The sequence below is a fragment of the Mytilus californianus genome, unplaced genomic scaffold (assembly GCF_021869535.1).
Source record: "Mytilus californianus isolate M0D057914Y unplaced genomic scaffold, xbMytCali1.0.p SCAF_5, whole genome shotgun sequence".
Classification (NCBI taxonomy): domain Eukaryota; kingdom Metazoa; phylum Mollusca; class Bivalvia; order Mytilida; family Mytilidae; genus Mytilus; species Mytilus californianus.
Genome location: NW_026262701.1, coordinates 99,528,466 through 99,540,989, shown reverse-complemented (window position 1 = coordinate 99,540,989; position 12,524 = coordinate 99,528,466). Strand labels below are relative to the sequence as shown.

The 12,524-nt window shown below is 32.9% G+C and overlaps 1 protein-coding gene across 1 annotated transcript in view; it reads right to left on the bottom strand.

Moving 5' to 3' along the window:
* Positions 1-2,498: 2,498 nt before the first annotated feature.
* The window catches only part of LOC127700387 (FACT complex subunit SPT16-like), a 40,674-nt gene continuing 30,648 nt past the window's right edge, over positions 2,499-12,524 (bottom strand). Inside the window, exons 18-25 of the mRNA XM_052203833.1 lie at positions 11,953-12,071; positions 10,397-10,522; positions 9,863-10,051; positions 9,028-9,197; positions 7,567-7,696; positions 6,938-7,067; positions 6,409-6,486; positions 2,499-3,235 (exon numbers count right to left, since the gene is read on the bottom strand). Of these exons, the coding sequence (XP_052059793.1) occupies positions 2,973-3,235; positions 6,409-6,486; positions 6,938-7,067; positions 7,567-7,696; positions 9,028-9,197; positions 9,863-10,051; positions 10,397-10,522; positions 11,953-12,071 (1,205 nt within the window). The 3' untranslated portion in view covers positions 2,499-2,972. The remainder of the gene's footprint in view (positions 3,236-6,408; positions 6,487-6,937; positions 7,068-7,566; positions 7,697-9,027; positions 9,198-9,862; positions 10,052-10,396; positions 10,523-11,952; positions 12,072-12,524) is intronic.

The window sequence follows — 12,524 nt, the reverse complement described above, 5'->3', positions numbered from 1 at the left end:
ATAACGAACATAGGCTGTTCCAGGGGGGGCCCTGGCCCCCCCTTTCGTGGGAAAAATTTGTTTGATTATATAGGGAATCACTGAAGCATGACTGGAGCGGGCCCCCTCCTTATGAAAAGTTCTGGATCCGCCACTGACGAATGACAAAATACTAAATGATGGCGAAAGACCACAAAAGAGCTAACCAGGATCACATGTAGTACTAATTAATGGGTGATTTAATAATGGCCCTGTTATATGTCCAAGGTCTGTTATAATTGTTGAGGATGTCTGTAATGGCATGAGACAACTCAGAGGGATATTACAGCCTCCGAGGCCATTATTACTGACCGAAGACAAATAACAGGGTCAATTTGAAAACACCCGTTTCTTAACACTTTTATTAACCAAACAGTCAATGTGTAATATTTAATCAAGCCAAATCACTTTTTTGTGGAGAAATTGTATTTCTCTAATTCTGTGGCAATTTAACCCTATCCGGAATAATCGTATAAACAACGTGTGGTTGCCGATGATCTCAGAAGATGATTGGATGAGTTTAAGGGTCATAACCTTTATCAGCTCACAGGATGAATCAAAATATGCTAACAGGTGTTAATGAAATTGACAAATTTGTGGAATGTGGAAGGCACTCGAAGGGGATTTTCCTTTATGAAAATGGAAATTTATTTGATAATTATTAGAGAAACAAATTTGTTCATAGTTACTCATTGATTATATGATTTATCCAATCTTGATAGTTAAATTATCAATTCTAACTATCTCGATTGGATAAATCCAATAATCCACTGGTACAAATGTAAGAATCTATATACCGGTATATATAATTATACCAAATGTAATATTAAAAAGAAAGTTGATGTGATGGAATATCATGTAAATATTAATATAAATGTAGTTGTATTGTTGTCCTATTCAAAGCAATTTATCATGTTTATGGCATACATAGTACAAAATTTCATTCTGGATTTTAAAACTCAAAATTAAATAAATTGAGAATGTATTATGTAGTTATTAACTTGACAACAATTTCAAATAAGATAAGTCATGATTCTTGGGAACTTTCAATTTCTTGATGTTTCTTTTCCCCAGAAATGTATTTGAATTGATAATAACTGAAAATCTGTAATAGCCCTGATTATTCATATTGGAACTGTTTTTCCATAATGGTCCTGTTTATTCATAATGGCCCTGTATTAATGCTGTTTGTCTGTAATGGACCAGTTTTGCTTTTATTAATAAGGGGCAGTTTCATACATAATGCACTAAACTGATTAATAAAAAAGAAGAATGTGTCTTGAAGACACAAATGTCCCCCCTCCAGCTTGCTTATATGTGAAAATACTTTTTGAGAGTATTTGATGTCACTGCTAGTTTTTAAAGAGTTCCATTGTTCTAGTCTTAGGTATTTTTGTACTGTGTGTTATTTTCATATTTTCACTGTTGTGTTTTTATATCTTATGTAATAAGTTTTCTGATATGGCATAACGCTAGTAAAAAAAGTGAATCACTGCACAAATTCGAACTCTGGATCTTAGCATTGTGTATGAGTTTTATAAAATTTGAATGAGGCAAATTTAAGTTAGAGTGCGGAAACGAAAAATTTGCAATATTCCAAGTTATAAAGGGGCTAAATCTAAACAGTAAGTCACTCACTGACAAAATTCATGAGTTTCTGTTCTTAGCATTGTGTATGAGTTTAATAAAATTTGGATGAGGAAAACAGTTAAGAATGTGGAAACGAAAATGGGACAGATGGAAGGGCATGTGTAACACTTAATGCCACCTTTTCCTAGAGGCAGGGGCATAAAAAATTAGCAAATTTGCTCCAATAGGCTAAGAAATAGATTGATTGAAGATTGACTGTTGGTCATGGCAGTCAGATTTTATTGGTGGAGGTAGCTGCAGTGACCAGAGAGAATTAAGAACTAGATGTGATGTAGCCATCATAAAGTTTTGTTATAAAATTCAGCTTGTCACAGGTCCTATAACAACAGTTATATTAGTGAATGGAATTGATAACTCACAGAGAAAATAAATGAAGAATGTGTCCATGGAACACAGATGCCCTTTCTTTAAAATATACGGCAAATTCTGCAATTTTTCAATTTACAAAGGCACATAACTCAAGAAAGGCAAAAGTGATACCACCCAAATTCAAACTTGATCTGTGTTTGGTGGTAATAAACATTGTGTATAAGTTTTATAACATTTAGTTCAGGCGAACTAAGGTTAGAGAATGGAAACTAATTTTGGGACGTACAGACAAATAAACGAACAGAGGGACAAGGGTATAACTCTGATATCAACAAGCGTGAACACAGATTTGTGAACCAACAACCCGAACCTATTCCTTCCTCCACAGTTCTAATCACTATGGTAATTGATTTTGCAATTATAATGTATGTACTAGAATTTTTCAAAAAAGTCTATCTATTTAAATTGTAAAAAGGCTTGATGTTTTCTCAACTGAATTCATTTGGCATAAAATAAAACCCTTTGATGAAACTATGTATTTATTAACAGAATACAAGCACTATAAACTTTCTGTTCATTTTTATCCTTTGTTTGGCCCCTGACAGTCCATATGCGTCTCCTCACATTATTCATATTGCATGGAAAGCAAAAATGACAACTTAAGTATTTATATTCAGGTGGATATCACATTCTCTACATATACAACCTACGGTCTTTTATGTAATAATTCAATATCCTGGGCTATTTGGTAATATAATACATAAGTACACTATGATGAAACCAGTAAAGATTTTTTTTAAGTATATACATAACTCATGATACTCATAGTTTTTAAATTGTCTAACAGTATATCAGAAAAAGTGAGACACTAGTATAAGATTTCAAACAACATATACTTTACATATTAATTACAACTTTTGCTTTTATTTTGTCTTTGATCATTTGTTCTTATGTTCTTATTGCGTTATAAATATTCGCAATTTGTTTTCATTATTTTAATGTCTTTTCTTTTTATCTTTCTTTCTATCGTGACTTCCACTATCTGACCGTTTACGTTTGCTACTACTACTGGGTTTGTGGTGGCTACCACTGCTGGGTTTGTGGTGGCTACCACTACTGGGTTTGTGGTGGCTACCACTACTGGGTTTGTGGTGGCTACTACTACTGCTATGGTGATGTGATGATTTGTGGTGATGTTTAGATGATATGTGTCTTGCAGGTGCTGCCTCAGCATACGGATTCTCAGCATCAGCATCGGCTAAAATAGAGAAAATAGAATCATAAATGTATTTTATATACTTTGGATTCATTTATTTTCTTGGGTACCAATTTTCGTGGATGGAGGGAAACTTGCATTTTCGAGGATATTTGATTTCATGGTTTTGCCAATGTCTGCACACTAGCCAATAGAAAATTTGTAATTCCTTGATCATTTATGGTTGCTTGAAATTCACCAGTATCAGCCAGATTACAATTCTATGTTGACATCTCACTGTGACTTTGAGATGAAGAACAGCAATAAAAGCGCTGTTCCTTCGCTTTTTGTATGTTTTTTTGTTGTGCATTTACTGATTTTGTGTCCTGGATGGATACCCCATATCCTTTGTTTTCTTTTATCTAAAAAGGATATTATCCTATAAAATACCTATCTAGTCTTGAGAATTGAAAGGTCAGTTTCACGGTTCACCTATACCCACAAAAAATTGGTATCCAACAAATAATAATGAATCCACAGTATATAGAATCAAATATTTCATGTATATTTTTCTGTAAAATAAAGATGCAATACTTGTGAATATTTTTACTGGTCTACCTTAAAAGTAGAGAATTTCTGATAAGTTAAAATATTGCATCTTGACTGATATTGCATTCCAATCTTTCCCCTTAAAAGTCTGAAAAGCACTAGAGATGTTTTGACTAAAACCATTATTGCACGCTAGCAAGCAAAGGATAAAAAAGATGGCCAAAATTGACATTATTTTTTTACTGCAGGCATTAGTGCTGCAGGAATTATATGAAGATATCAATGTTCCTGAAATATTTGGTACTATATTTTAAGAATTATTGCATCTGACTCAGACTTCTTTTGAGTTTTACTGTGCGTATTGCTATGTGTTTCTTTATTCTACATTGGCTAGAGGTATAGGGGGAGGGTTGAGATCTCACAATACATGTTTAACCCCGCCGCATTTTTGCGCCTGTCCCAAGTCAGGAGCCTCTGGCCTTTGTTAATCTTATATATTTTTTTAATTTTAGTTCATTTATATGTCTTGGAGTTTAGTGTGACGTCCATTTTCACTGAACTAGTACACAATTTTATTGAGGGGCCAGCTGAGGACCACCTCCGGGTGCGGGATTTTCTCGCTGTGTTGAAGACCCATTGGTGGCCTTCGGCTCTTTGTTCGGGTTGTTGTCTCTTTGACATATTCCCCATTTCCATTCTCAATTTTACTAGTATTGTCCCTCATAACATATATCTCAAGCTCATGCAATATGAAATACAGTTCAGGACAACATTCCTCTGTATTTATGCAATGACCCTACATTATTATTGATTATTTATCTACTACTTGGCAAAATTGGCCTAATTGGAAATGAAGCACTACACTAAAATAAAATACCCATATTTTTCATTATTATTAAGCTCATCCTTGGACAAAACAACCATATCTTTTTACAAATTATACTGATAAATATTAGTCATCTAGCATCCCTCCTTCTGGTTTTCAAATGCCTGGTTCACTTCGATTCAAGATGCAATATTTTAAGAAAGGTACAATATCACAACAATTAGAACTCATGACAAATTTGAAGAAAATGAATTTAGAATTTATGGTCAATGCATGCACAAATGGCCTTGTAGGCAAGGTGAGCTAAAATTAGCATCTATAATATAATTTAGTCTACAATGGCTATTCCATCTAACATCATCACATCCCACAAAGGCACATTGGAATCATTTCTCTGCCCAATGAACTTTAAAACATCACCTTAGTAACAGAATAGTACATAAAGTTGAATATCCCCTCCGTTAGTGGTTTTGCTGCTGAATGTTAAGCAGCCATCAACAAACACCATTAATCTAATGAGTGATTCTAATATGACAACCTAAATATCATTATACATACATCATTGGCTGTTCAACATTACGCCCACCTTATTTATACGACCAGGTAAATTCAATTTGCTACAGTAAAACCTACGTTTTACATCGGCCAAGCTTCAAATACAATACGGTTATCTCTATTCTTATACAAAATAAACAAATCAGTCCATTTCAGTTATTATTTCCGTGTTAAATTTCATAAAACAAAAATTCTGCAAAATGATGGCAACTAAACAAAGTGACATCATATGTATGCTTCCGGCATCAAATGTTAACACCAGGCAATTTCAGGCTTCTTGTGTGTAATACAATAAGATAAAAAGAACATTTTTAGGTGAAAAATGTAAGTTTTTTTTTAATTTATTATTTAATAAATTAATATTACTATATGGGGGTTAAATGGGACAGCCAAAACAGTATCGTGTGCATAGGACTTACACGGTTGACAAAATTACCGTATTTGTCCTATCAGAATCAAAATAATTCATGGCAGCCGTAGATTTATTTTCATTTAACCATGGGTTGGGCATATACATCTGTATTATACCACTCGCTTTGCTAGGGATAAAATAATGAATATAAATGCCCAACCCATGGTTAAATGAAACAAATCTCAAGCTGCCATCAATTATTTCCTAATTAACTCAGAAATAGTCTGCTTCCTTGTGTTTAAAGGTTTGTTGTAATGGAATAGCCCTCAAGTTTTCTTAAAGGGTTAGATAATCTGTTATATATGTCAGAAACCAGATTTTACTGAACTAGAAAGCTCACAAAATTATCTAGACTTATATCCCTTGTTTGAGGTTCCATTCACATTTGTTATTCTTTTAAATAGCAGCTTTATAGATTAGATTAAAGCACTTTTTGCAAATTAAATCTGATGCAATATTGACATTACTGTTATTTTTTTTTTATTTCTGAAACTAAGACAAGTGATATTTGTTTATATTCCCTGTTATCGTTCTTCCCTTCACCTATATCACCCTGCTCAGTCGCTACATAATTCTCGTATTACGGCTTTGAGACGTGAGCAAACATCATCTGCAATGCACAATGTGTGATGAGACGTTACCAAGCTTACTTTCATCAAGCCTAAAACTGACTAAAGGAGGGGAAAAGAAAGTAGTGGAGCGATAAATAGATTATCAGGTTTTCTATACCTAGATATTGTAAATTATCACCCACTCGACACAATGTGAAGCTTTTTCGCTTTGAGACTTACAAAAAGCTTAACATTGTGGCTCACGCCTGGTATTTTACAATATCAAGAGCTAGAAAACCTAATAATTTATACAGTCTATAGACTGGTTTTAAATTGAAAATACCTCTTCTTGCCTCCTCTTCAAGTTCATCCCAATCTTTACCACTTTCTTCACTTGAACCAAGATCGTCTTCTCCTTCTTCTACAAAGTAAAAAAAAAAATACTGTGTATGTTGATACTTCTAACATTTAAAACAATTCCTTTATCAAATGTTTGTGTATAATCATATGTATAATTTTAATCATAAATGGAAGTTTCAGATGGGCCCCAAGGTAGAGAGCTCCACACTCTTTCAATAAAATTCATGGTCTAAATGGGACTTTCGTGGGGAATAGATAACCTGACAGTTGACATTCTTTTACATGTACCTTTAAAAATATGCATCTATCATTGTTTTACGTTACAGATTATACAATTTCCTTGCACTAAATATCATATTCCTTAAGACTTGAGATACATTTTTGTACAATGGTTTTGGAACTGACGACACAAATTTAACACTGGGAATTGTTCTGGAAACAATTTTGAGCCAGAAGAGGAGAGTGAATGGGAAATTTTTCTGCTCTACCTAATCCATCATCATATGACATACCTGAGTCTTCCTCTTCTCCTTCCCAGTCACTTTCCTCACTATAATCGCTGCTTTCCTCAGCAGAATCATCATCGCCAGAGGGTTCATAATGTTCATCTTCTTCTGAATCATCACCATCATCAGCTTCAGCCTGTGGTAAACAAAATACTTGGTTTGCCAAATATAATCAAAAATAGTCTAATTATTAGTTGGTTTTCTCGTTTGAGTTGTTTTACATTTGTCATTTCAGGGCCTATTAAAGCTAGCCAAGCAGTATGGGTTTTGCTCATTGATGAAGGCCATACAGTGACTTGTAGTTGCTAATTTCTAGGGGAGAGTTGTCTCATAAGCCATCATACAACATCTTTTTTTTTCATAATGAAACAACTATGTGAAGTTATTAAACTAAAAAGGCCTCACTGTGACTTTGAGATGAAGAACAGCAATAAAAGTGCTGTTCTTTAGCTTTTTGTATTTTTTGCTGTGCATGTACTGATTTTGTGTCATGGATGGATATCCCATATCCCTTCTTTTCTATTATTCAAGAGTTTTGTAAAATGCATTTACTAAAAAAAAAATGGAAAATTATACCAGAAAAAAATTATAGCTGAGCAAACATAATTTTCTGTGATAGATGTAATTGCACTTACATCACTTTCTGGGTCTAAGAAAGACCATCCACCACTGTCAAAGAATCCGTCTGGATCATCTGTAATTGTCTTCATAATCTTAGACCAATTCAAACTCTGAACTCCCTCTGAGTATCGAATATCACAGGAACTATCAAATGAATAAGACATAGATTAGTAATCATTTACTAACAGGTACTTTTAAAAAGAATAAATAAGTTAGATCAAAGTTTACAACTTTATGTCCCATAGTATAGTTACTTCTTATCAACTGGGAGAAAATTCAATTACAATCAAATTAAACTGTGTTTCAAATTTTTGTACAAATGCTTAACATTATTCTCAATTTTAACAACATAACTAATCACTTATTATGATTGACTGATTGGTGATTTCGTGGCTGTCAATTTTTAATGGTGGAGGAAGCCAGAAATGCCTGGAGAGAACCACTGACCTTTGGTAGGAAAACTAACAATCCTAGTAAATTAAGATTGGAGTCGAGCACACCTGCCACCTGCCACATGTGGGATTGGAACTCACATCCTCAGTGTTGATAGGCTAGTGATACAGTAGTTCGACTACTTGGACCACTCGCCCACTAAGGCCCCCCACTTATTATGATGAAATTTTTACCATATCACAATGACTAATAACATTACATAAAAAAAATAAAATTAGAGGCTCTAAAGAGCATGTGTCGCTCATCTAGGTCTATTTGTATCTTCAACAATGGATACTCTCCAACATTGTAAACTAGAATATAATTCATGACTGACTATATCATCTATGCCAACCTATTTACAGATCTTGTCTTGCTCATATTTTTCAAGTTTTAAAGTTTCTATCTATCAATTAGTTTTCAAGACATTAGGTAAAAGCACCCCAAAATGGTTAAAATTGTAATTTAAGGGCATTAACACCTCTTAAAGATTTGAAAATGATTTCAGAAATATCACCTTATTTGTAGATCTTGTCTTGTGGATCATTTCTGCTATTTAAAGTTTTTCTCTTTCTATTATAGTTTTCAAGATATAAGGTCAAACAAAACAAAAAGAAGGTAAAAATTGTCTTTAAAGGGCAATAACTCCAATAAGAAGTTGTCTCATTTTAGATAAAAATGAACAGTAGGCAGATCTCAACATTAGTATTTATGTACTGTCAAATTTTCTCTCTCTATTGAGGTTTTCAAGATATTAGAAAAAACTTGCATTTTACCCCTATGTTCTATTCTTAGACATTTCGGCCATGTTAGTTGGCAGGGAGGGTTATTGGACACATTTTTTAAATTATATACCCAAATGATGATTGTGGCAAAGTTTGTTTAAATTTGGCCAAGGAGTTTAAGAGTAGATGTAAAAGTAAACAGACAACCGACAAAGTACACCAAGTGATGAGAATAGCTCACTTGGCCCTTTAATAATTTTTCTATAAAAAAGATATCATGTCAACTTTTTATGAAACTATTACAAATATAAATCTTACTTCAGCCATTCCTTGACATGATCCAACATTTGCATTGGAATTGAGTTCACCATTGCTACTTTTTTACTGTAATCTTTGAACACAAATACCATATCAAAATTCTTCAAATGGAACTGCACACGTTCAAAATGCACCAATTCAACTTCATCTAATGATATCACAAATGGAGGCTAAACAAAAAGAAATTCATTTTTTTTTAAATGAAAGTTGCCTTGAGCATGCTACAACAGATTTACAGTATATTTGAAAAGTGTCCTGTTAAATGTAATTGCTTTCAAACTGTCCAATCAGGAATTAGGTTCAATAGTTTCTGAAGTCTCTTTTACCAAGTTCCACATACGTACAACTGATTCGGCCATAAATGTATACTTTATATAGTACAATGCGGTGTCAATTCTATTTGAACTGCTGAAGTGATTGGGAAGGAAAACAAATCAGTTGACAATTTCCAGTATTTTTTTAAAAAGCTTGTTATTTTTCAAAAGCCATTCTATTAGACTGCTGGTGAGTTTTCCTTTATTTATGCAAGGCACAGTAATTAAAGACTACTGTGGATGCACTATCATTTGTTGAACTCCAATTTTCGAAAGATAAAGGCGAACCAAAATTTAAATGTTCAACAAATTGCAATTCTCAGTAAGGTTGTATGCAGACTGGCAAAACCATGAAATCAAATATCAATGAACAAGCAAGTTTTCCTCAATCATAAAAATTGGTACCCACGGAAATAAATGAATCAACAGTATGACATTTTTGCTGCCATATCTCTACACTCCTCCTCTTGTACACAGTGAATAGCACTGATTCCATGTTGCTTTGGGCCAATTCTACTTACCCACTCTACAAGGTTAACCAGACATCCACTAGTTGGTTGTAACAATACTGTGGATCTAAATGGTACTCCATGGAATCCTAGTTCTCTGAATGGTGTATCAAATTCTACCTCCTGTTTTGTTATGTTTTCCACCTTTTCACAGAAACCTTTAAATGCAGACTTTAACTTCTGTCTGTATTCTCTCTCAGCCTTTACAGTAAAAAATTATTAATTAACTGCAGTGGTGCAAAAATGATTTTTTTTAAATATTTTAAAAACAGTATACTATATATACCTCTTTCTGAATAAAAACTCATTTGCAGAAACCTAATAATATTATATGCTTTAAAATTCAAAGTAAAATAAAGGCAACAAACATAAAAAAAAAAACCTACCACTATAATTGTACAGATTAATAGATTTTTTTTCAACACATTAAAAATATTATAAATGTAAAATTGAAGTAAAAATTTATTAACAAATAGAATTTCTAATTTCACTATTTGCCAATAGAAGTGTTTAATTAGGTTGACATATCAGTAAACTCCTACATACCTGTTCAGCATGTAAATCATCACGGTCATGCATGTGCTGGTGTTTCCCAAGATCTGTTGTGATTTCTCCAACTTCTGTGTAAAACTCTACATCAATGTGTTTCTTCTTGCCAAACAGAATGGCATGCTGCATAATATTATAAAATCATTGAAACCTCTGTTTATTCATTTAATATCCTCTCTATATAAAGTTCAATCTACATGTCATGACCAAATTATTTTCATTCCTTTTTTATTTAAACGGAAGTGGATTTTCTTTTTATTTCCTAAAGACTGGGTTCATAAAGGATCAATATTGACCCTAAAATATCATGAAATATAAATTTAGAAATTATCATACTTTGATGAAATAAACAGCTGCGCCATGAGCGCATGATACGCCCGTCGTCTTGTGTGTGAATTTTTATGCAATAAGCATAAATAGTTTCTGACATACGGCATGACATGCGAAAACCCCCTTTTTTTTTTTTACAAAAAACTCAATATCTCTAAAATAAAATTTTGAATCAAAACCAAAAAGTATACAGATCTTTAGATTAATATAACTAAGAAGTGTGTAAAATTTTAAGCAATAATCATAAATCGTTTTTGAGATACGGCGCGACATGTGAAAACCCCCCTTTTAAAAAAAAAATCAATATCTCAAAAATAAAATTTTGAATCAAAACCAAAAAGTATACAGATCTTTAGATTAATATAACTAAGAAGTGTGTAAAGTTTTAAGCAATAATCATAAACTGTTTTTGAGATACGCCATGACATGTGAAAAACCCCTCCCCCTTTTTTAACAAAATACTCAATATCTCTAAAATAAAATTTTGAATCATCACCAAAAAGTATACAGATCTTAAGATTAATATAACTAAGAAGTGTGTAAAGTTTTAAGCAATAATAATAAATTGTTTTTGAGATACGGCGCGACATGTGAAAAAAAACACACACCTGTTTTAGTTACTAAGTCCCGTAACTCTAAAGTTTTAATCTTATTTTCACCAAAAAGTATACAGATCGTTTGACCATCATAAGAAACAACTATGTTAAGTTTCATGAAATTTGGATAAGTCATTCTCAAGTTACGGTGCGACATGTTTACGCCGGACAGACAGACGGACGGACAGACACCGGACATTTGTATACCATAATACGTCCCGTCAAAAATTGACGGGCGTATAAAAAAGTATAAAAGTATCTGCAGAATACAACATCAACAAACTTTAAGAAATACTGTCAGTAATGATGTCATCATAATGTCATAATTGAACACATTGGTGTTTGAATCAGAATTTTGATCAATTTTTTGTATAAACTGGGATAGTTTTTGCTTCAGACAGCCTTTGCCACATGCATTGCCAAAGTAATGTTTTGGTAAAATTTTTACATCTAAATGAGTGTGTTAGAAATTTATTTTGGTCAAAAGCCATAGCCAATATTTCCCAAAAGGATATAGGCCTTTAAAATTTTATTTCAAACAGAGAGCAATGCTGTTTTGAGTATGAATTGGGTAATTTTAATCGCTACCTCAAACTGTAAGGTATCTATTACAGAGAATTTCCTTACCTTCAAATGGAAATGTAGCAAGATTATCATTTCTCCATCACAAGGCTGGAAGAAAGCATTTTTGATGTTGTTATATAGGATATCAACTTTATCTCCTCTCACTGAAGTAAACCTAAATCCTATAAAGAAACAAAAGGTTTGTAATCATAGATAAACAATAACATTGAACAGTACCAATTAAACTGCACCAAATATATCTGTTGACATAGATATACACTAACATTAAACAGTACCAATTTTACTGTCCTAGATGTAAATTTTGACAAATAATGTCTCTTCAGAAATGCTGGAGGCCAAAATATTTGGAAAGCCAATGTTATAGATCATACCAAGTACAAACTTGCCGGCAAATGGTCTCATAGGAGATGAATTCACAAGGTGTTATTGTGTTATAAAAATTAAATAAACTGTTAACACAGAGATATGTCTCGCCTATCGGCATAAAATTCAGAAAAAGACAATCTGATGGACAGCAACATTGCTTAATAATTCAGTCACTGGACCATGATCTGGTGCGCAGGGCCTGAAAATGGTCGACAAACTTAGATGTACAGAAAGTAATTTAACTTCAT